Consider the following 26,152-nt stretch of genomic DNA (forward strand, 5'->3'; position numbering starts at 1 on the left):
CCCCTTGTAGTACAGGCTTCTCCTCACCAGGTGAGTGTTCTAGGGAACCATCTGTATAGGAGGACCAGCTGGTGTAGTGAGAGGCTGCGTTTGGCTTTGATGAATTTTTTTGAAGACTCTTTCAACACACTTGCCCATTTCTTGATGGGTGATTTATGAACACACCTGCCCACGCAGCACAAAGTGTTCAGCTTGACCCCTGTGCCCCACCCTCCCTATTCACCGGATCGCACCCTGAGTCACTTGTTTTTGTTCCCCCAGGTGAAAAAAGTCCTCCAAGGGATGTTTTTGCCAATGTGGAAGAGGTGAAACAAAGAACAGCAGAAACTCTAAAAGGCATTGAACTTGATGAGATCAAAAACTGTTTTGAGCCGTGGAGAATACACCTCTATAGGTGTATTGCATTAAATGGAAAGTATTTTGAAGGTGACTGAAGTTTTAAACATGTAAGAATAAATACACATTTTTTAAAAATAAATAAATTCCAGTTTTTTGTGGTTCTCCTTTATAGTTGTGATGGAAATAACTTGTCACCCTTCATATAGGGAAGAAAATGATGTCCTCCAGGCCCAGATATACTTCATTAATTGTTAAGTTCTTTGGTGTATGGTCATTTCTCATCTATCACTATCAATTTTTACTCTAAATTAGATCATCTGAAGTTTAAAATGATCTTTTGCTGGCTCTAGACATTTATGTCTCCTCTCTTGTAGTTTATGTAACTATGAACTAATCTTTATCTATTGCTTTGATATAAGAATAGATTAAATGGGTCCAAAGGCAAAGGTGTATGACCTTCAATAAATGCTCCCTCCATCAGACAGAGAAAGACAAATGCCATGTGATTTCACTTACGTGTGGAATCTGCAAAAACAAAATAAATGAACAACAAAACAGAAGCAAACTCTTAGATACAGCGAACAAATTGATGATTTCCAGGGGAAGAGGGTGTTTGGGGAGCTGGGTTAAAAAGGTGAAGGGATTAAGAGGTACAAACTGATAGTTACCAAATAGGCCCATGAATAGGAAGTACAGCGTTGGGAACACAGTCACGGTCATCACCATGCACAGTGTCAGACGGGGACTAGCTCACCGGGGGATCACTCTGTAAGTCCTGTAAATGTCTAACCACTGTACTGTACACCTGAAACTAACACAATATTAAATGTCAACTGTAATTGAAAAATTTTCAATTAAAAATAAGTAAATACTCCCTCGAGACCTAAATTAGGGGAGTTTTCTGTAAATGCACTTGGGCAAATTGCTCAATGTACTCTAAATACAAAAATATTACCAGATCATTCATATAGTCACACATATTTGCAGTCTCAGGGTTTCTGGGTAAAATATAAGATTTTTTGTAAAGCGTAATTTTCAGAAAAATGCTGAATAAAGTTTTAGTGTAAGTATATCCCACATATAGCATGGGGCATACTTTCCAAAATATATATTATTTTAAATTCAAATATACATGGATAACCTGCATTATATTTGATAAGTCTGGGCATATGCAATGCTTGCAAGAAGATTTTGCCTTAATACCTTAGCTTATTGGAGCTGGAAGGAACTTTAGAAATGGTTTAGGTCAGGGATCAGCAAACTTTTTGTATAAATGGCCAGATAGTAAATATTTTAGGTTTAGTAGGTCACATAAGGTCTCTTCATGTATTTTTCTGTTGTTTTTGTTTTTAAGCAACTTTTTGAAAATGTAAAAAGTCACTCATAGCTCAGAAGTTGTACACAAGCAGGCTTTGGAATGGATTTAGCCTAGAGTCATGCTTTGCCAACTCTTGGTTCAGGTCATCCACTCTAATTTTACATATGAGCCTAAAGTGCTTCGTTAAAATCAAGAATTGGCATTTGCATGATCTTTCCTTGATCTGCCTTACAACTTGAGATCAAATAAGTTGTTAAGGAAAATGCTGGCTTCCAAATTCTATATTCTCATCCTCTAGCTGAAAATGTTTTCTGGTATTTGTTCGAATATGAAAATCAATCTTACCCATACATGCTTTCTGAAATTAATGCATCATCTCTATTGGTGCAAGACATGCTTATCTCCAGGCTTCTGTTCCCCCTTACTTAATTCCGAACAGACTTGTAAAATCTCTTCAGGTAATTGAACAAGCCCTGGATTCTCCTCCACATGTTTAACTTTGGGTGAATCATTAATAACTTTCCCAAATGTGAAATAAGCATTCATCATTTTTCTTTATAAATATTTATTAGGTGTTCTCCATGTATCAACATATGAGTTTATGAATGTAAAAATAAAATATTGTCTGACTGTTCAGGATCCCTTTCTTTTCACCGTTCCCATTTGGTCTGTACTAGTTTGTTCTTACTCTGATCTCTTAGCCTCTGACTTCTTAGCTCTGGGCTCAAACTCAGATGCCTAAGCTTAGGCTGGCTTCACAAGCGGCCCAATTTCTTTTAGTTACTCTCAGTAGTAGTTATCATATACATATGTGTGTATTTATAAATATACATTTATATATAAATATATAAATACATATATATACATACATATTTAAAGCAGCTACCATCTACTGAGTGCTTATCATGTGTCAGATACTGCTTTGTTTCAAATTTTTTATATTGACATAATTTGGATTTACATTTGGCAATGCTGTTATTTTTCTTTTTAATTAAAGTATACTTGACCCACACATTTATATTAGTTTCAGGTGTGCATATTCTTCTTCAGGTAACTATTTTTCTTCCTTCAGTGTCTTCCCAGGAAATGTGATTTAGGCATACGAGACCTACATAGGCATATCAAGTGCAGTGATTATGTTTGATAACTGAAGGCAGACATCAATACCTATTTAATAACTTTTATAAAATTATTATTATAGTTATTGTTGATTTTGCCTTCTTGTCTAAGCTTACAAGTATAAACTGCTCTAAACTCTTGAGCAATTGTTGCTGTATTATCAATAAAAATTAATTAATTTTTTTATTTACAGCACTTTTTCTACTTCTTCAGTTCTAAAAATATTCTCCCTGAAGAAGAATTAGAATTCAAACAAGGGATCATGTCTTCCTAGTGAACTCTTAGTACTACATTAAGTGGTAATCTATCTAATTTTAAGGATAAATAGATAGATTTAATTATATATACAAGGTGTGACCAGAAGGTATCCAGCCATGTAATATGAAAAATAGAGACATTTATTGAAGATACAAGATACAAGAATCATTGTACACAGGACAATGAGGCCTCAGTCCCCTTCAAAGTGGTCACCTTGGGACCTCACACCGTTCTCGCAGTCACCATCAGCTGCTCTTATGTATTTTTTCTGGTTCTCAATGATGGTCTGAAATTGTTTCCCTTTCAAAGGTGATTTTAGTTTTGGGAAAAGCCACAAGTCACAGGGTGACAAAACTGGGCTGTAGGGGGGCTGAGTCACCTGGGTGATATGATGTTCCACCAAAAAACTGCAGGAGATATGATGCATGAGTGGGAATGTTGTCATGATGAAGCTGCCAATCACCAGTTGCCCATAGCTGTGGCCTTATGAATCATCCTAATAGTTTCCATGGAGGAATGTTCAAGCTTAACACAAAATTTGATGCACATTTGTTCCTCTACTCACTCAGTCACTTTGAATGTGATGGCCCCACAGGACACATGCTCACTCAATGGCATCTACTACCCCCACTGACTAGTATAGTGAAGTTGTCATTGTTCACGCATGCACATTGTAGTCCACTCTCCTTGGTGGCCAGGTTACACCAATGTCATGCAAGCCATTCTCATTATATTAACAATGGCTGGTCTGTTTCTGGACAGACCTCATATACTTCTACATATTCTTGAATATGTATACAGTAAATATAAACTAATATGTACATAAGTTAAAGATGTGCTTAAGTAAATATGATAAAGTTCAGAAAATCATAAATGAGGGAATATCATGAAAAGTTGTGATTAGATATAATAATAAAGACCTAAACATAATTGTCATCACTATTGCAGAATGAGGTGTTTGTGTTTACAGCATATTTATGGGATTCATGTAAAAGAATTCAGTATTTGAATGAGGGAAGAGCATCAGCAACAAAATTTAAGTGTTAAGACATTGACTCTATTTGATATGCATGTGTTCCATGTGGATAATTATGTCACTAGGTAGAAATAATAAGTACAATTTCTCAAAAGGTTTTAGAAAATTTGTGTTGATTTCAGACATCCATTCTACCTTAAAAGATGGCAAGTCATTTCATTTTCTCCTAAATTTTGTTATAAAAAGCTCTAGAGGATAATTTTCAGTTGTTTATGATTTTCTAATAAAACTCAAAATTTAGTTGAGTTGCTTAAATTTTTTGAGCAATAAATATTTATGAAAATTAAGGGTTATTTTCAGTTCACTTAAGACAAGAAATTTCAGCAGAGGTTCAGAGATCAAACAAAAATATTTTCCCTAGCTCTTTTATTGACGTTTTAAATCCTATGGTAGACACATGGACAAAACCAAGGGGGAGGGTGGAGGCTGGGGAGGGAGGTGGGTGTGGCTGGGGTGGGGTGGAGGGGTGGGGATAAAATGCAGACAACTGTAATTGAACAACAATAAAAAAATAAAATAAAATAAAAATCCTATGATAGCCATAGGGGAGCATCCTAGGAAATTTTTGTTAGTTTTCCTTCAAGTATATTTGTAAATACCATAGTCTAAATATTTTAGACTTTATCTACAAGAGAGGAATAAAATGTAAGTGTTATAAGGAGTTCTTCAACAAACCAAAGTTAGAAGGCTGCCTGCATATTCAGAGCACAGAGTGAAATGAATACAAAATTTGAAAACTTTTCAAATTCACAACTAGTTTGGATGTTGAAGAATTCAGGGATTGGGTATTTAATTTGTTATAGAGGAAAGCAATTTTTATATATTTTTCTATTTCCTAAACACCACAGTATTTAGCTAATATATTTAAATAGCTAAGTGGTCATTTAGTTATTAAAATAGTTCTCTTTAAATTTAACAAAAAATAATTTGATTTCCTTCTATCTCCCTGGTTCCATGCTAGATGCCTAGGTTAGAATGACAAAAAAGGAGAACAGTCATTTTCCTCAATATTTTAGCATCTAGGAGGGAGATGTAAGTAAACGTACTATGAAAATACAAAGTGACTACAACAATGAAGAAAGGTACAAGGTATTAGGGGAATGTAGGGCGGGAAGCCAAAAGCAGGTTGGGATGTGAGTAACAGCAAGATGGCTTTGCAGAGAAAGTGATAATCCACCCAGGTCTTTAAGGAAGGAAATTAGCTAGCCAGATTACGAAGAATATTGTACACAGAGGGATCCTGGAGGGGATGAGACCTGACACACGAGAGCACATGGAATGTGGGAAGTTGTAAGTCCCTCGGTATAATGCGATTGTAGTCTGGATGACAGGGTGTTGGAGAAAAACAAAGCCAGACAAGAAAGCAGGCATCAGTCAGATTACGAATGTGCCAGGTTAAAAAAAAAAGTATCTGGAAAAAGAATAAAGCACAGATCTTTTGGAAAATAAGTCTGTAATGGATCCAGATAAGTGAAACACTCAGTGAGGGAAAATAAATCTCTCTATTAAAAATGAAAACTTAAGTGAGAATATGAACTTCAAGATATTCTCTACAACTTCAAACAGGTTCCTTTCTCCCCAAGCCCTTTGTTTTTCAGAAGCTGTTCTGTTTGTGAGTAATGTCAGGGGAAGCACATCAGAGAAGACAAATTTAGTATTCCCAGGCCGGAAAAGACCAGGATATTCCATTGTTGAATCTAAAAGGACATAAAGGGAGATATATTGGCATGGCACATGCTGTGAGGCACTTGCTCTCAAATCCTGCTGCCTTCTTTTCATGTGTTCATCTTAAAAGCACTCCCTTAATAAAATTGCTGCTTTATAATCTCTGTCTCCGTTTCTGCTTCTCAGAGAACTCATCCTTTAACAATGGGGTAGCAGAGTAAGAAAACAGCCTGACTTGCAAGCTCTCCTGGCAAGGTGAAGTAGAGTTTCGCAGGCTGCCCTCAGCCCAAAGTCCAGAGCACTTGCTAAATAAAACCCAAGGGATTCATGTTCGACATCTATCTGGGGGCAATGCATTTCAGAGCTGACACAGCCTCTGAAGTTGATTCTAATTCTGCCGGTTTGAAGATAGACAAAATGAAGGTCAAAAGGGCCATGATTTCCCTAATACTACAGAACTATTAAAGGCTAAGATGAATTCCGTATCTTCTCACTCCTAGTCTACTGCCTTTTTCAGTAAACCTATGCTTCTCAAATAGAGGTGTCCCCAGGAACTTGTGTCAGCTTGTAGACCTGACTGCAGCCACAGGAAAAACATAAAAATTCCTGGAGAATGGACTCATTTACTCTTTGTATCACAATGCATATGTTGTATAACACAAGGAGCATGTGACTTCTAAGATAAAGAAACAAGAGAATCTCGAGATCTGTTGGATAGAGTTGAATCTCCTTTGCTACTAGGAATAAATACGTGTAAACAAGAACAGCAGGAAGATATCCTATTAGTCCTCGATATTGGATTCTTTTCCATTTTGATTAAAATGCATTCTAGGGTTATGTTAATATAACAGTGCCTTTTTTCTGTTTCCTCAAAATTCTCATTAAAGTCTACAGAAGTACAGACAATACAAACAAACGGTGATAATTACCTCCATTTCTAAGGAGAAATACTAAACATATCCAAGTACTACGTGCTTGTAGTACTACGTGGAGGCCAACAGGCCCAGCTGCCATTACCCCAGAATCTGCATGAGAGAAAGCCAGAGACTTATTATATACGGATTCCTCACAAGGATTTAAAACAGGTGTGAGCATTGTGACACATCTTGTCTCCACTCCTAACCAATGAGAAAGTCCCAAACTGTATGGCTCAGACACTGCGGCGAGCTGGATGCACGCTAGCAGAGCTAAAGCATTTTGTAGGACCCTCTCTGTTGTCATCTGTGCAGAGAGCTCTTGGGAGAACTCGATGTGGTTCCTAGAGTTGGGAGGCAAGGAGTGGAGACTGGGCCATGCTTTTTGCTGGGAGAATCCAGAAAGCAGTCAGCAGGCTAAAACAGCCTGCAAGGCTAGTGAGGGGAAGGCTCACCTATAGCATTATCTGCACTTCTATTAGTTGGCAGGACAGTTGGCAATTTTCTCAGATCCAACTGACAGTAAGGAAAGTGTTAGGTGACCAGGTTCAAGTCATCTAGAGATGGCCTGTTTCACAATGTCTGCTGCATCAGGTGCACCAGCCAAAAAGAGTAGAAATGTACCTCCTAGATGGCCGCTAAAGGAAAATTTCAAGAGATCAGCTGAGCGTACCCAGCCCACAGCAGAGAAACATGTTGTAAGGAATCAGCAACAAACCACTGATGTACCTACAGTGACAGAATGCATTTGCTACCTACACAAATTACAATCACCTCGTGCTAAGGAATAAGACTTTGACACCTTTGATGATTCCTTCTACCCTGATCTGACCCTGGAGGCTCAAAATTTAGAGAGCAGGTATAACAGTGGAGGAGCTAGGAGGGTGGGGGCAACTCCAAATTAGGTGTGCAATAAAACCGTATCAGTTCATTAAATTGGGTGAGACTATTTCACACCGGCAAGTGACCTAAAAGCTATGAACTACATCCAGATTGTCTCAAAATAAGGTGAAAAGAAATCTGGTGAAAATGCCTTAAGTTGATGACGGAAGAAATCAAAATATATTCTCGAGTGTAAGTCAAGTCATTTAATAAGCTGAATTCATTACTATGCCAATATAGATAGTATTGTCTCAATGACTATACCCTACATTTTAAGGGAGATTTTAAAGTATTGTAGAAATGTATAGTAGTTAAAAGAACAATTTTTGGCATCAAACAGCTTGAGTTCTGGCTTTGCCAATCATCTGCATAACCTAGGCAAATTACTTTCTCAGTTCCTTATTCTTCAGTAGTAGGATGGTTACAGTGACAAAGTTTATACATTTCGTGGTATATTCCCAGCCAAACATAATTATTCCTTCTCGGGTAGCTGCCCTCTGATCTCCTTCAAGATACTTTTGGCCTGACTGATTGGGTTACAGGTGGTCATCTTAGCCACACATCTCTTCCCCAGGGTCAATCCAAGAAGAATTCAGTCCCTCTACGGGGAAAGGACTTTACACTGGTGAATCGGAAGCCATTGTCAGCTAGGAATGGTGAGAAAAGTAAAACCTGACTCTAACAGAGAAAGTATCTAGAGTGCTTTTGTTCCTAGTTGAGTATCTTTAAATTCGCATTCTGTGGTTCTGTGAGATGCTGTCTTTATATTTTTATAATAAAATTTTCTGTCTTTGCTTATATTAACTGGGTCAGATAGGAAGGACAGTTTTAATAACTTGGATTCAAATCTCAATTCCAAAATTTACATGGGCAAGTTACTTAAATTTCTGTGTACATTTTTTCCTTCTGAATTATGAGGATAGAATAGCATTTACCTCAAAATCATATTCATGAGAAATAAATGAGTCACTACAGGCTAAGATTAAGAGCAATGCCTAACATATATTAAGCATCCAATAAATGTTAGCTATTATTTATTGAATTGATTTCTATAACTTGGAAATGAAAATAACTTTACTAATGAAGTATTGTCTGACTCATGGGGTTGGTGTGGCGACTGATAGAGGAAAGAGCTTAAAATGGTAACACGTATGGAATGGTAATTATTAGTTGTTGATTTCTCATTTCCTACTTACTACACCTGATGTTAAACTACAGAAACAATAAGCTTACACAAAACATCTGATCATCATTTTTAATCCACGAGCAGCAAAGAAAACCACAGGCAGAGGTTATATACGTATATGTGAGCACTGGTTTCAATTTCCATGTCTCTCCTATTTATATTTATTCCCATCCATATCTATGATTCTAGGACAGAGAATAAAAAGACATCCATAGAGACATCTTGACAAAATTGATTAAATCAATTGAAAGCTGAGTATTTCCAGGACAGACAGTTTAAAGAATAAATTCTTTTGCTCAGGTGGTACTGTTATTTCATTGATGAAATTATATTTATGAGTAAGGGCATAATGTTGCCTCTTAAATACAAGTTCTATTATTTTTTTCCTGCCTAAGGCACATCACATGTTGAAGAAAATACTTCCCTGAAAATCAATTTCCCATAATCTATTCTTAATTAGCTCTAGTTGTCATGGTCCTTTTGAATTGTCATTTTAGAGGGTGGGGAAAAAGTAGTTTTGCAGTTGTGAGTATGAGAAACACAGAGTTTATTCTTGTGCTATTATTTATTAATTGTTGTATTAGTTATTTGTAGCACAGTTGTAAACCTATTTATGTCTCACTCTGAACCATAACATTTTAGGGCAGGTTAACATTAGTCTTGTTTTTACTGTTGATCTGTTCTTATATCATTTAAGTTTATATTCCTTAATTCTTTTGCAATGATATCTTCCAGTTAATTAGTAGATAGAATTTTCTTTCAAATACTTACTATTTCATTGTAAACAGTATAACACAAAAGTATTCATGTAGTTTTCCTACTATCATTTAAAGTGTTAAAATGACAAATAAGACAGAATTCAGCTAATACTGTTTAATATAATTATATGATAATATATTGCCATATGGGAAAGCTTAATGTTTTCTTTAAAAGACTACGGACGTTTGTTTCCTTTGTCTGGGGAGATACATTCCTTAAAATGTTGCTATGAGCAATGTCTGAGATTTTGCTGCCTATGTTTTCTTCTAGGATTTTTATGGCTTCAGGTCTAACATTTAAGTCTTTGATCCATTTTGAGTTTATTCTTGTGTGTGGTGTAAGAAGGTGGTCTAGCTTCATTTTTCTGCATGTACCTGTCCAACTTTCCCAACACCATTTATTGGATAAGCTATATTTGGCACATTGTATGTGCTTGCTTCCTCTGTCAAATATCATTGACAATGAAGATGTGGGTTTATTTCTGGGCTTTCTGTCCTGTTCTATTGATCTATGTTTCCATTTTTATGTCAGTACCAGGCTGTTTCATTACCATGGCCTTACAGTATAGTTTGATATTAGGTAGCATGATTCCTCCAAACTTTCTTCTTCTTTCTCGGGATTGCTGTTGCTGTGTGTGGCCTTTTGTGGTTCCATATAAATTTTTGAAATATTTGTTCTACTTCTGTGAAATACGCCATTGGAATCTTGATAGGAATTGCATTGAATCTATAGATTGCTTTGAGTAGTATGAACATTTTAATTATGTTAATCTTTACTATCCGGGAACACGGTGTGTGCTTCTGCTTATTTGTATCTTCTTCAATTTCTTTCTTCAGCGTATTATAATTTCCTGAGTGCATGGCTTTTACATCCTTGGTTAGGTGTATTCCTAGATATTTTATTCTTTTTGAAGTAATTGTGAATGTGATTGTTTTCTTAATTTTCCATTTTGTGTTAGTTCATTATTGACATATAAAAATGCAGATGATTTATGGATATTAATTTTGTACCTCCCTACTTGGCTGAATTAATTTATCAGTTCTAGCAGTTTCTTGGAATTTTGGGGTTCTCTGTGTACAGTATCATGTCATCTGCAAATAAAGACAGAGTTACTTCTTCCTTTCCCATTGGGTGCTTTTTATTTCTTCTTTTGGTCAAATAGGATTACATGAAACTAAAAAGTTTTTCACAGCAAAGAAAAACATCAACAAAATAAAAAGACAACCCACAGAATGGGAGAACATATTTGCCGATACATCTGATAAGGGGTTAATGGGTTACGAGGTGGAGGGATGGAGCAAAAAGGAAAAAAGGACATGGGCAACAGTGCAGTGGTTGTGGGGGGGACGGGGATGTAAGGGGACGAAATGGTAATGGAAAAAATACAATAAAAATAAAAGCTTAAAAAATAAGAAATAAAAGAGATGGAGCCATTGGGGAAAAAATAAATAAAAGACTAGGGACTGAAAGAACTGAGAAAAGTAACCATCACATTTAGTATCTGACCATAAAACTTTACTAAATTTCTTACAAATAGGAACAATGGACCCATTACAAATTTGAATAAACAGCTGAGTAAAATTAATGGAATTATCTTCTTTTTGCTGTAGTCCCATCTTTAGTTTAAGAAAATTACAGAATGCAATTTTACCTTAAAAAGGAACTGGAAAAAATCATTTTTATATATTCACTTTAATGACAAGATAATTTTCTCTATGTCTAGAACATTCTCCTCTCTGCTTTTCAAAAAACAGAAACCTTCTTATTTTTCAGTTTTGAATTAAATGATATTTCCTCTTAGTATATTTTTAAGCTGGTCTTTTTCTATCCCCACCACACCCCAACCTTGGTCTTCTTTATTAATAGCATTCTGTTTCAAGCTTATATACCAGTTTAGATTATATATTTGAGTATTTATTTCTTTATTGGCTTATACTTATAAATGACACAGGGCAGGGAGTGGGTAAATATATTTTTTTAATGGCACAAATCTCATTTATTTATTTTATTTTATTTCCAGGGCAAAACCTAATTCTTCTCTTTTTTAAAATTATCTTATTGTTGTTCGATTATGTGGATGGGACTGGAGAGCATCTTATTCATCAACTATGGCCAGTGTTTGAGGCAGTGCTTAGCGTGTAGTAAGTATGCAAAGAACTTGTGGTAGAAATGCGGATGAATGAGTTCATCTAACTTAATTGGTAAGTACATTTATATATTAGTGTAAGAGTGAGAAAGAACTTCTGTAGGAGATTCACGGCCATTTTTGTGTGAGAGACCTTGTTTAATATCCAAGTGTAACACGCAGGTCTGTCATGTAGTGAAGGGTCGGGGCTGAATGTATGAATCTGGCACCTGTAAATGTATAGATGGCATTTAAGCCTTCAAGATTCTGTTGGATCACCTCATCTAGTAACTGCAGACAGATAATAGAAGCATAGACAGTAAAGAGAGGAGAGATCAAAACGAGTGTTCTAGACTTTGTTTGCTAAACGACTCAGTGCGTACTGTTAACAGTGTCATTCAGGCTCTTGATTGAGACTATAGAACTCCCGTTGCTTCAGTGTTCTCACATTTTACTCTAATCAAAGCTTAAGGTAGGAAAGTCTCTTCATCTCCTCTCTGTCTCAACACTTTTATATACGAAACATCATCACAGCTGTTGAGCTATTTTCCTTCGGTCTTAGGAATTGTGTAGTCTAAAATAGTATTCACCGGCCACATCCAACTACTGAGCAGTTGATATATAGCTGGTTCAAATTAAGTATAAAGTACACACCAGATTGCAAAGATTTAGCATGAAAAATCATTAAAAATATCCCATTAACATTTTTATGTTGTTGAGATGATAATATACTAGGATATACCGGGCTAAATAAAATATATTGTTAAAATTAACTTCTCCCCTTTTCGTTTTTAATGTGGTAGCAAAAAGTTTTAAAATCACATATGTGTTGTGCATATATTATTATTAGACTGTGCTTGTATAGAACTATTAAAAATAAAGTATTTTGTGATCACTGTAAAACAACTTTTTAATAATTATTACCTCTCCTTAAAAATTATCACCTTAATTTCAAAGGCAGTAGTAAAAAGAATTCTAATTAACTTTTTCTGCTCTTTATTTTTATAAATAAATTTACCTTAGGAAAAATACTTTTAAACATGCCTGTCAATGACTAGGACCTTTAGTAAATTCATCAAATGTTATGTTGATGTGTCCACAATCAAGTATACCTGTATCTGTCATATACAGAAAGAGCTATCAGTGTGTACAATTAAAGTCATTACTGTTTCTATGTAAGGTTATGCAATTATTTATCTCAAATATGTACAATTGAATATATATGTTTGATATTCAACTTGGAATCTATCACTGAAAAACTTAGGACACTTGCTGTGGCAGTTAAAGTATTGGGTTTTGAATATGGACATTGAGTTCTAGGTCTGGACTTTTTCTTAACTAGTGGTTTCCTTGAGTTACTTCTCTTTGACTTTGTTTCCACATTTATGAAGTATTAGTTTCAACTATCATTTTAACATGTTTTCCAATAATAAATTATTTTGATAGCCCCCCAAAGATCTGAAACATATGTTTTAATAGTCTTTTGTATTACAAATATGTTGCATATAATAAAGCTGGGGTTCTTGAGGAATTTAGCCTTGAAGTGGGAAAGGTAAGATACAGTACACTTCCCAGTGTGCTCATGTACATGTAGTTATAAATGTTTAGCTAGCTGGTCATTAGCCTCTTGTTGAATAAGCCCACATCATTTGCTTTATTATCCCAATGTTTGTGCCACGATAAACTTTTACTGCATGTAATTCAGCATTCCGTGGAAAGGCAGGACAGGAGATGGTGCAAGGGAGGGAAGAGGGACCTTTAGTGTGACTTGTCATTTACAATCACATTTCTTTTTTTTTTTAAGATTTTATTTATTTGTAGAGAGAGGGTAATGGAGAGAGAAAGAGAGGGAGAGAAACATCAATGTGTGGTTGCCCCTCATGTGCCCCCTACTGGGGACCTGGCCTGCAACCCAGGCATGTGCCCTGACTGGGAAGTGAACCAGCGACTCTTTGCTTCTCAGTCTGGCCCTCAGTTCACTGAGCCACACCAGCCAGGATGTAATCAAATTTCATACAACACTTTTTCTTTTTCACACAGTAATACATTAAAAGATACAAGACATATTCAGGTTTGTAAATTTTTTGATAAAAAAATCTAAACTACATTCTGTATAGAGAACACAGAGATCTCTTATACTCTCAAATTATTAGCAAATAGTAGGGCTAAAAGAGTTTTCATCCCATTTCCTAGCCTGTTAAATCTGCATTCCAATTTTTCTCTCTACCTTATTCTCCTACCCACTGTAATCCTTTCTAAATTCTACTCTCAGTTTCATCATTCTGCAGCAAGCTCTGATCATTAAATCTTCTTGCCATTGAAGGCCACTGCTAATGAATTTAATATTTTTATTTTGTCATTTAGGGTTCTCTGCAGTATGAGTCCCACCTGAATTTCCAGCTTTATTTCTCCGCTGATCCCACATGTGATCGGCTGTCAACACAGCCTACATGACTTTCTTCCCTTTTGTGTGTTTGCTCATTCTAATCCCTCAAGTCATGGAAGTATCACTTCAGATAAGCTGTTTATAGTGTGTATGCAGGAGGAAGGGCAACAAAAAGTTTTGCTAAAATATTTTGTAATAAAAGTTAATAAAAAGTCAGGAATTCAAGGAGAAAACAGAAAACAGGAGAGTGATAGAAGAGAGAAGGAAAATATCTGAGGACTTTTAAAGAGAAGCACTAATGTTCCATTTTACGGAGTGTGTGCCTGTGTGTGCCTGCATGCACACGTGTGCTAGAGGTTATTGCACTAACTGAAATAAGCCGGTCAGTGAAGTACTGACACTGTATGGTATTATATGTGGAATCTAATGAATGAAATAAGCTGATAAAATAGAAACAGAGGCATGGATACATGGAACAGACAAACAGCAGTCAGAGCGAAGGGGGAGGGATTAGCAAAAGAGCATACATGCATATCCCATAAACACAGACACCAGTGTGGGGATGGCCAGGGGGAAGCCAGGCTGAGGGCTAAGTGGAGGTGGGAAAAGGCGGGGGGAAGGGGATATCTGTAATAGTGTAAACAATGAAAATAAAGTTAAAAAAGCCTTGTGTGAATTATTATATTTTTACATGGAAATGAACAAGAGGCCCATTGTTTGGGATCTTGGTGGATTGTATGGTCAAGTTACTATGTTAGAAGCATAAGGTAAAAGATTGATCTTGTCCCTTATTTTCTTCTCCTGCTAAGGTGTTGGATTAGCATATCATTGAGGTTTTGCCAGTTAGACAATTTCAGAATGTATCTTGGGACTCTGAATCTTGAGCAAGTGACAGCATAAGCCCCTGTTCAGTGGCGGTTTAGTCTGGTTTTGGATGAGCCTCGTTCTGCTTCGTGTAGACTGGCCTTCCAGAGTGCCTTTCAGTTGCATTTTTCAAGCTGCTTCCACTGTTTTCCCTCAGTTCTATGAACACCAGATATCTATCTAATCAACTTCTTTTTCTATTCTATTATCATGTAAATCCCCTGAAGAACAATTACACATCTGTGGTAGGCATAATAATGGCTCTCCAAAGATGTCCTGATACTTAGGATTTATGCGTTTGTTACCTTACGTGACAAAGGAGCATTAAGGTTGCAGCTGGAATTAAAGTAGCTAATCAGCTGATACTGAGTTATTAAGACTATCCTGATTCCTTCCAGTAAGCTCCATGCAATCACAATGGTCCTTAAATGGAGAAAAGGCAGGTGAAAATGCAGGTCAAATGACATGACATGAAAAAGATTAGACTCACCATTATTTGGTTAGAAGATGACTAATGGGGGCCATGAGCAGATGGTCTCTAAAAGCCAGAAAAGGGAAGAAAATAGATTCTCCCCTAGAACCTCCAGGAGCAAACAAAACAACAACACCAAAAACTAAAACAAAAACACAGCCTTGCCAAAACCTTGATTTTAACCCACTGAGAACTGTGTCAGACTTCTCTTTACAGATCTTTAAGATAATAAACGTGTGTTGCTGAAGTCACTAAGTAGTGTGACAATTAATTATGGAAGCAATAAAAGCTCATATAGGTCCTTTGTAAGACACTATTGGGAAATGCCAGCTGACCTTTGAGTCATACTTGTCTTCCTCTCCTTGCACCTCCCACTGCACACCCTATGTTAACAACTACTTGCAAATTTAAAGGCAAAGCTCATTTTCATACCACTGCCAATGACTAATTCCATGTGTTTTACATGCCAGGTGTTCAACTAATATTTATTTAATCAATGTGTTGAATTACAGGGAAATAAATGAGTGTTAATAAAGGCAATAAAGGAGACAAAATACATGTCATCCTTTTTTTGAAGGATGGAGGCGTATATAGATTCCTTCCTTTTCCAATATGGCAATTTCTGGATTATTACCAATGTAAGTAGAGAGACTGATGCACATCTAGTTTTTACATAGTTACAAGTACGAGACTGGGGAAGGAGCTCTTTTTCTACCGACCGAACACAGTGCTCCCTGCCGGAGAATGCAGCAACTGATAGCAGAGAAGAGCTCAGAAGTTTGCAACCGTCAGCCGCACCTGCCTTCAAACAGAAATCCTCTGTCTTTGATGATAGGTATTCTTGTCTCCCTTCAGCCCTTGTCTTTGACTTCAATCCCCATTCATTTGCAATTTAAGCATCTTCATATTACAGCAGTTGTCATTAACTGGTAAATACGCCTCATTGCCCTCTCATTTGAAAGACAGATTTTCAGACCTGGGTGCTGTGTTTGAAAAGGCTGACACCCATTTCCTGGCCCTTTTCGGAAGATGTGGACTATCAGTTCTCTGGAGAGGAGATAAATCATTGTAATAAGTTGATAAACGCTCAGATTCTCTGCCTTCCTGGCTCTGGAATGTCTGACATTTAGCCACCTGATCTAAAGTTAATAAATAAACTCAAATTGCTCTAACATGCCTTTAAAATATATTCCCGTTATGGTAAAACCAAAGGCATCTATTAAGGTAGTCTGTTAAAATATACATATAACAAGACAAGACACCTAGTAAAACGTTTCATTTTTACTTCTAAGTTTCCAGTTTACCCAGTACAATTGACCTTTAAGCATATATGGAATATATACAGACAGGGTTTCAAAAAAAACCAAAGGATTTCTTGGTTTTAATGCATGGCATGTAAATACTCCTTTACGGCATTATTTATAAAACTGTTTTATAGAACACTAAAAAGTCTGGGGTTGTTTAAAAAATGTTAATCCTATAATTAATAGTCAGAGGCGTACCCTTCCCCCAGCACAGGCATTGACACTCTGAATCTGTCACTCTGAACTGGACAGTAGGAGACAGCCATCTGCCTGCATGCAGCCCTCTGAGACAAAGCAAGACTTTATGCTCCTAAATTTCCCCTGGTGAGATGCAGGATTGTTATGATAAAGTAGGCAACAAGGTTTAGCTCATATGAATTAAGATAACATGTGTTGAGAAAAAAGCAGAGCATATTAAATCAAATTGATCCTATAAGTCAGTGTTATTAGGTGATTGGATATGGATGATTTGATAAAGCAGGGCACATGACGTAATGCCAAGTTGACAGGAAATATGTGTAAGGATGACCCATTACTTACTCCCATAACCCTGGCAACCCTTTCTCTCTGTTACTGAATCTAGTGCTATTTTAGTTAAGACCTATACTTAATTTATACCCCCGTTTTGCTGTGAAAAAAATCAAAGTTGTAAAATAAAATACTTTCAAGCTTGAGAATATTAAGTTTAAATATAAAAAAGAGCAAGGCTATAAAGAAAACAATCAATTTTCATCATGTTTTTCCATTTAGATGGATATGTCTGCATATTTTTAGAGAGTCAGGTTCCTTCATCATCTATGCCTAGATTTTTTTGAAATTCAAATCTCCTTAATCTACTTCCTATATTTTAGTTTTACTAAACTATCCACTCAGATAGGATTTTCTTAGGGCCACCTAACAAGCTTTTCAGTTTGATTTCCGGTGGTTCATAATAATGCCTTCTTCACGAAAAATTTATTAGATCAACATTAACTTCTTTGGTTTTCTGGTTTTGAAAATTTTGGTTTTTTTTAAATGTTCTTTTCTTGCTTCAATAAAGATACCTTTTATAAGCAGATGAAAGAGGGAGAACATTTAGAATTCCATGTCATATCATCCTGTTAAATGTGTTTGTCTAGTGCAGCAATAGAACGTGGAGGTTATACGTAAAGTCTGAAGTCAAGCAAGATTGATTTTAATCCCGTCTGTACCATGTTCAAGCTGTGTGACCTCGAACGAGTACATTAACAGCTCTGTGCCTCAGATTTCTCATTTGTAAAAGGGGATAATTTAGACTGCTTACTTCAGCTGGGTTATTCTGAGGGTTAACTGAAATAAGATTCATGAAGCACTCAGTGCAGTGTCTGGTAAATCAGAACTCTTCACAGTGATATTATGCAAATTTCATTCCTGAAGCTAACAAGTTCATATAATTTAGATGTTAAATGCACTCAATAGGGACTCAGGTAAGAAATAATTTTCATAGCAATCTATCAGTAAATTCTAAGCAATTTAATACTGAGAACATAGAGAGAGAGAGAGAGAGAGAGAGAGAGAGAGAAGGAGGGAGGGAGAAAGGGAGGGAATAGAGACAGAGAGAGAGAGATGGGGGGTGGGATTTTGATTGATTTAGGGACTGTTTACCCACTGCAAGATTTTTTTCACTGCAAGATTTTTACTAGGTAGTTGAAGCATGTTGGAACTGGAATACAATACTGTTTATTGAAATCTACTCTTAGAAATTGTGGCATCTGACCGACCTGGATAATGCTATAAAAAGTCTCATTATGGTGGCTGATTCCTGAATCATGGCCTTAGGCAGTAGTCATTATCCGTCAGTCTGGATTCTAAGATGCATACCAGTATGAATTATATTTAGAGCATCAGATTGAAAATATAAACCTGTTATCAGCTTTCTTTATAACTGAAAGAAGAAAGCTAGTTAATTCCAATTTAGGAAGTAAATGGTTAAAAGTAAATACCGAAGATTTTTACATTTAGAAATAATATTTTCAATTCTAAAAATTCACATCACACCACATTCTAAATGTTATATTGAAATATTTCCACCCAAAGAAGGCAAGAACAACAAAGTTACAGGTAATACTATCGTGGCTGACAATCTAAAATGAGTCTTATTGCGTGCATTTCGTTCAGTGCATCACACATCTTAGATGTCACTTGACAAAGTTTCTTTAAGAAAAAGAAAATTCCTAATCTATGAAACAAAGAAATAAGCAAAATATAACCAGAAACACTGAAATAAAGAACAAACTGACAGTAACCAGAGGGGAGGGGGAGAGGGATAATAGGGGATAAAAGGGGAAGGGCCATCAAGGAACATGTATAAAGGACACATGCACAAACACAAAGGAGGTAGGATTGAGGGTGGGAGGCAGTGATGGGTGGAGTGGGGCGGGTGGGGCATGGTGGAGTGAAAATGGACACAACTGTTCTTGAACAACAATAAAAAAAAGAAAAAAACAATTCTCCTCTTGGTGATAATCATGTACTCACAGTTTCTGATTACGTTTCACATAGAAAGAAATAATTTGTACTGGATTACCTAATTTTAGCAACACGCTATGATCCAATGTATTCTTTTAAAAAATATTGTATATTCAACAGGAAAAAGTTAAAAATGTAAGAGATAGAAAATGAATAATAATGTTGAAAAAATAAAATACTTCCAACAATGAATATAGAGCAGAGATTCTTTACTGGAGGTAAGTTTCCTATATTCTGTCATTCCAAACACCAAAAGTAATTAAACCTCAGTCAATACTTGGATTTAACTACAAACAAGCTTGAATTGCTTCTTTTCTGAAGGAAACTATAGGTCACTGTCTGGGTATTAGAGCTACTGAGTAAAGATTTAGGAGGAAAAACTGGAGATTTAATAGGAAAGGAGAATTATGGCTAGAAGGTCATTTGTAGGACACATAATCAATAACAAAGGACTCCTCCTTTTAAAACATTATTTTCACCACTGTCAGGAAATTTGGATTAAAAATAACATTAAAATATCAAAATATATTTGAAATGACGTAAAGAGGATATTTTTCTAACACCCTACCTAGAAAGAAATTAAAGAAAGAAAAAAACTCTCTCAGAATTTAATATTTAAAAATTTTTATTGTATTTTTTTTCCATTATCATTTAGTTCTTTTATACTGCCTGCTCACCTGCAATCACCACACAGTTGTCCATGTCCATGAGTACTTTTCCCTTTTTGTTCCATCCCTCCACCCCCTAACCTTCCCCACTCCTTAGCTGTCACCCTGCTCTCCATCTATGAGTCTGTCCCCATTTTCCTTGTTAGTTCAGTTTGCTCATTAGATTTCACATATGAGGCAAATCATATGGTATTGCTATTTCTCTGACTGGCTTGTTTTACTTAGCATAATGTTCTCCAGGTCTATCCATACTGTCGCAAGGGGTAAAATTTTCTTCTTTTTTACAGCCTAGTAGTATCCTATTATATAAATGTCCCATAGTTGTTTTATCTACTCATCTACTGATGGACACTTGGGCTGCTTCCATATCTTGGTGATTGTAAATACCACCGCAATGAACACCGGCGTGCTTATGTTCATTCAAATTAGTGTTTTAGGTTCCTTCAGATATATTCCCAGTATAGACATATGAAGAGACGCTCAACATCACTAATCATCAGAGAAATGCAAATTAAAACCACAATTGGACAACATCTCACACCTGTCAGAGTGGCTATCATCAATAAATCAACAAACAACAAGTGCTGGTGAGGATGTGGAGAAATGGGAAGCCTTTTGCACTGTTGGTGGGAATGCAGACTGGTGCAATCACTGTGGAAAGCAGTATGGAGATACTTCAAAAATTAAAAATGGATCTGCCTTTTGATCTCTCAGAATCTTAAATGGGTAAACTGGATTTAAAAGACCTTTACAATCCAAATTTTGTCCCTAGAACTCTAGTAACAGAATGTAATATAAATGTTCTCTGATGGTAGCAGAAGGAAAGCCTGATGATATTTATAGACATATAAAATATTCACTCAAAAATTAAGCAATATTGATGTGTCTTCCAAAGTATTTTACAGTTAAGTAATAGACTTACGGACACAATGTTTTACAATGAACATAAAACTATCTGTATTTTAATTTCTGTGCTTTTTATTGTGTTTACTTGCTTACTTGGCTGACCGTTAAAACATCCACAGCAGTCACACAAGGTCATTTAGGAAGAGGAGTTGAATAACATATACACGTACTTTTGGATTAGATTTTGGAGGCCCCATGTTCTGTACTAAAAAAAGGAGTTATTTAACACAATCTTAGATAAGTAATGAAATTCTCTGCCATCTGAATCATTATCCAATAGTAATCCTCATCCCCACTTCCCCAATTTAAAACCAGTGATTAATTTTACATGGGAAACAATGACACTTTTCAGCTATTAGGATAGGGCCATGCCCTCAGCTGCCTCATAACTTAATGTCTTTGTAATCTGCCCAGGGCGTTTCTGGCTGTAGGTGCCCAGCATGTCTTTAATTAACTGACAGACTCTTAGGAGACCATTAGACATTGAAAAAAGGAAACTTTTCTTTTCATTCATAAATCGTTCCATTAAAGCTAAAATTTTGTTCTTAAGCATCAAAAAAAAGTACTTTCTTGCACACCAAAATAATTTAATCAAATTACTGTTTTTATCTCCCATAAGTAGATCCCCATATTTAACAATTAAGCAATAAAAATACTATTATTTAGAACCTAATTATTTTGATGGTGACAAAGAATGAATACACCCCACTTTTAGAAGAAATTATATAAATAACACTACATTTGAATTTTAATTCTTATTTGTGTGTCAATTGAAAATACATTTTGAATGGCAATCCTAATTTAAAAATCTTAGGTTTGTTTCTACATCATTCAGTTGAAAATGTTCTATCAGAATTCATTTTTAAATAAAATTATACAGATGTTTCTTGTTTGTATTAATATGCAACCATGTGTTTATAACAGGTTTCAATTCGTTTCACCCTTTTAGAGTTTTTTAAAAAGAAAAAATGAGACTGAGCAAATAAGTCAGTCAGAAAAAGCCAAGCCTTGTATTTCCCTCACATGTGAGATATAAAAAGGAAACACATAGACATAGGCAACAGTATGGTTGCAGTAACGGGGGCAGTAATGGGTAAAGGGGGGCAAATAAATGGTGACAAAAGATTATTTTACTTTGGGTGGTGTGCACACAATGCAATATACAGATCATGTATCATAGTAATATACACTTGGAACCTACATGACTCTATTAACCAATGTCACACCAATAAATATAATTAAAAATAGAATGAGGACAAAGATATATAACCAGAGATAAAAATAATTTGGTGGGTTCCCTATGATACTATGAACCATTTTACAATAAATCGTTACACATACATGTGTGCACATATGTGATATATAGAAGGACAATGAAGACTGATTACCTTGTTCACAGAAACGGCCAGTGAAATGCAGTGGACAGTCACACTGGAAGGAGAACACACCCCCTGAGAGGAGGATGGGCTGGCAAGTGCCTCCGTTGTGGCACACGACCTCCTGGCACACGGCTGGTGCTGCAGGATCGAGGCTGCGAGAAGTCCACACGGGGTCCATCCCTTCTGTCCCACCAGAAGGGGCAACAAAGGAAGATGTTGCAGGCAGAGTAGAATCTTGGGATCTAGATTTATAAATAGGTCAGAAAACACAATGTAAGCAAAAGTAGCAGGCATGTAAATAGAAATAACAGAAATTTGGTTTAAAATAAGAGGGGGGAAATAAAACAAAATAGTCATCTAAGGCTTAGTGGAGGGTGAATACAATTACCATGTGTGTTTTACAGTTGTGGGGTTTATAAATGTTGAAAGTGTCTGAGGCACAGTAGGTGACCCTGGGTGAATTGTGTTGCTGTAGTCAATTTATGTGGTTCTGAGAAGCCAAATTAATTTTTTAAAAGTAGTAGGAAACCTGTATATATTAGCCTCCATAAGCCTAAGAGTCAGTTTCATGTAAAGAAATCAAAATTTTGGTTAAACATAGTTCTATTTTGTCTATTCTAAACTTCATAAGCATCAGATTAGGAAGTCAGTCCATACCATACGATCTCACCTTTAACTGGAACCTAACCAACAGAACAAACAAGCAAGCAAAATATAACCAGAGACACTGAAATAAAGAACAAACTGCCAGTAACCAGAGGGGAGGTGGGAGGGGTTAATGGGGGGAAATGGGGAAAGGGTTTTCAGGAACAACTATAAAGGACATATGGACAAAACCAAGTGGGGGGGTGGAAACAAGGGAGGGAGGTGGGGATGGCTGGGGTGGGATTGGCTGGGACGGGGGGCGGGGGTAAATGCAGACAACTGTTATTGAACAACAATAAAATAATTTTTAAAAAAGAAGTCAGTCTGAGTTACATTTTTGTGGTAAAACTGCTTGAACTTGAATTATTTCTAGGTTGATTGCTAAAAATATGTATTCCTCAAAGTGACTTGCATTCATTTGTAGGAGGTACCCAAGAAGTATTTTAGAAATGCCTACAAATGATTCCTTTATATTTTTTCACAAATTATACTCCCAGTCTAATTTTTCTTCCCTAATAAATAATGACCAAAATAACAATTCCCTTTGAGTTAAATTAAAATTCCTTGGTTTTACATTCAAAGCCTCTGGACAATCGAATTCCTCTCGGTTACTTTCCAGCCTATTTTATCATGATTCTTCATAAGCACCTTAACTTTTCTCTAACCAAATGAGATTACTATTAAAAGACCCTGAGCTTATCAAATTTATAAATTTGTCCACACCGCTTGCTATGCCTCATTGCTCCTCTCTTCACCTGAAGTGCCAAGTCGAGAACTATATTATTTCCTTCACACAGACTTCTTGGTTGCTCTGGGCCCACCAGCATGAAATTGTTGTTTCTGTCATCCCTAAAATTCCACAAGTTGTCATTGTAACACTGATGGGATATTTCCCAGCTGCTTGTAGTACAGTCGTGATTTCATGCACTCACACTTGCTGCCCGGCTGTATTCCGGCTGCTGCTCTCCTCCTGCCCTCCACACACAGACGCTTCATTTTGGCAGAATTCCTTATTCAGAGTGAACGCTTTATAACATTTGTTACGTTAATGTCTTCCGTGTACCCGTGAGTGTTACATACTGTTTGGGAAGCAGTGCTTTTACAGTTTTCATTTAATGTAATCACGAGCAGAATTACCTTGTTAATGTGAAAAATCTTCCCGCGATACAAATAATCAAAAGTTAACTGAGTATATTTTTATTTTGTATGTTGTCTGGTATGTATCAATTTGATAGGATTTCAAATCTACTTTTAGACAAAAAAGTGAAGTTACTTTTAAGGGTGAAGTTGTTTTGACCTAAGAGAGAAGCTGTTTTCAAGAGTAAAGTTTTTTTGATGGAAGGGTAAGGTGACCTGTGCCAGGATGCTATCATCTCGTCTGTTGACACTGATAAGCATTCAGTGGCTCAGCTGCTGGGGGCATCAGTCGGGGCTTATTGAATAAAATCTGTGGAGAAGCAACTATGGCAAGAGTACATTTAGACTACAAGTACCTGGAGTCCGTGGAACTACTCCAGGTGTTCATCCTGGGCAGGGCTACCCTTTGCTGATCTGAATAGCTCTTGAAGACCTGTCCGGCTTTAGCTTCCAGTGTGGTAAATAAAGGTGACTGTTTTACTGGCAGTGGTGAAAACCATGCAGTGCCCCTGCAAAGAACATCTTGCCTGTCAACACTATCGCTGTTATTCCCCAGCAAAGTGCTCTAGCAACAAGTGACTTTTGCTTTTGTATGGGCACTTGGACATCAGCTCTTGGTTGGCCAGGCCATGTCTCCTGAGTACCAACTTGTACAAAGATACACCCCAACTAAATATGAACGCTATTCTTTTTATCTCTCCTTGCCTGCAACAATAATATAGTTAACCTATCACCGCTTTGGAGTACAGGCACAGCTCAAAGACGTGGGTTCAATTTCAGACCACCGAAGGAAACTGATTATCATGATAAAGTGAGTCGTCATATTTTGGTTGGTGGAGGGTCTTGCCCTCAATTTGTAAAAAAACTCAGCATCTGTGCAGTACAATAAAGCAACTAAAATGAGGTTTGCCGGTATGTTATTTCATTTGGTTGCGTAGGAGACATTATCCTGTATGCTATTGGCATGTGAAATCATTACAATTCCGGCACTGAACCTGTGTTAAATAAAATACTGGCAAAAACAAAGTCAGTGTGTGAGCATAATTTTGTCCCCCCCAAACAAAACATTGTCAATGAGATAAAACCTTGGCAAAAATGTCAGTTCAAAGATATTTTCTGACTGACTTTAGCGAGTTATTTGTGTGTTTACTATGTATGGGTATGTCAATTCATTGGAATTAAAAAAAAATGAAGAAAATAAAATAGATTTTATAAAACACATTAACTAAAAATAGTGTTAATGCAATGGAATTCTATGCAGCAGAAAGAAAGAAGGAGCTCCTACCCTTTGCGACAACATGGATGGAACTGGAGAGCATTATGCTAAGTGAAATAAGCCAGGAAGTGAAAGACAAATATCATATGATCTCACCATTAACAGGAACCTAATCAACAAAACAAACAAGCAAGCAAAGTTTAGCCAAAGACACTGAAATTGAGAACAGTCTAACAGTGACCAGAGGGGAGAGGGGAAGGGATTATAGAGGAAAAGGGTGAGGGGTTTGCAGGAACAATTATAAAGGACACATGTACAATAACAAGAGAGGGGGTGGAAACAGGGGAGGGAGGTGGGGAAGGCTGGGGTGATGGGGAGGGGTGGGGGAAAAGGCAGAAAACTGTACTTGAACAACAATTTAAAAAAAGGGAAAAAGAAAAACGAAACATCACTAAGGTCGCACAACTGCAAGTGGCTCCAGAGAACACTCGTCATTAACCTCTATTCTATAATGCCACAGTAATAAAGTGATTTCTTTCTCAATAAATAAATAAATAAATAAATAAATAAATAAATACTGTTAATGTGCTAGTCATTCTTTTTGCTTACAATCCTTTTACAACCTGAATTTCTTCTTTATGGCGTTTATGAGAGGTAATAACTATATTTTTATTTTTACAATTGTTTAAGCCTGACTCACTTCTCTTCTCTTCTCTCTGGACTGCAGTTTCCATGAGAGACAGACGGATCACTTCTACCCTTTTCTTCATCTTATCTCTAACAATGCTTGACCTCAAGAAGGCTCTCCAAGAAATATCTTATAAATAAATTTGAATCTTTTTGTAAACATGCGATATGCCACACTACTAACAGAAAAATTACAAGTTAAAATACTTGGTTTCCTTTGGGGTCAATTTTATAACTCCATTATATAGCTCTTTAGTTTTGTAAATAATATAAATTCTAAAACTTTTGATGCAGTCTTACAATCAACTATCTCTGATTTCCTTCTACTAGATTTGCATAGTTCTCCCCATTCATACTCATGTTTGTCATTAAAGGTAACTTCTGTCAAGTTAAATGGCAA

General features: G+C 36.3%; 1 protein-coding gene across 1 annotated transcript in view; it reads right to left on the bottom strand.

Annotated features, from left to right (window-relative positions):
- Nucleotides 1-26,152, bottom strand: part of EYS (eyes shut homolog) — a 1,562,674-nt gene that overhangs the window by 360,104 nt on the left and 1,176,418 nt on the right. The window contains 1 exon segment of the mRNA XM_071219700.1: nucleotides 22,077-22,309. Within this exon segment, the coding sequence (XP_071075801.1) occupies nucleotides 22,077-22,309 (233 nt within the window).

The sequence above is a fragment of the Desmodus rotundus genome, chromosome 11 (assembly GCF_022682495.2).
Source record: "Desmodus rotundus isolate HL8 chromosome 11, HLdesRot8A.1, whole genome shotgun sequence".
In the NCBI taxonomy this organism is placed as follows: domain Eukaryota; kingdom Metazoa; phylum Chordata; class Mammalia; order Chiroptera; family Phyllostomidae; genus Desmodus; species Desmodus rotundus.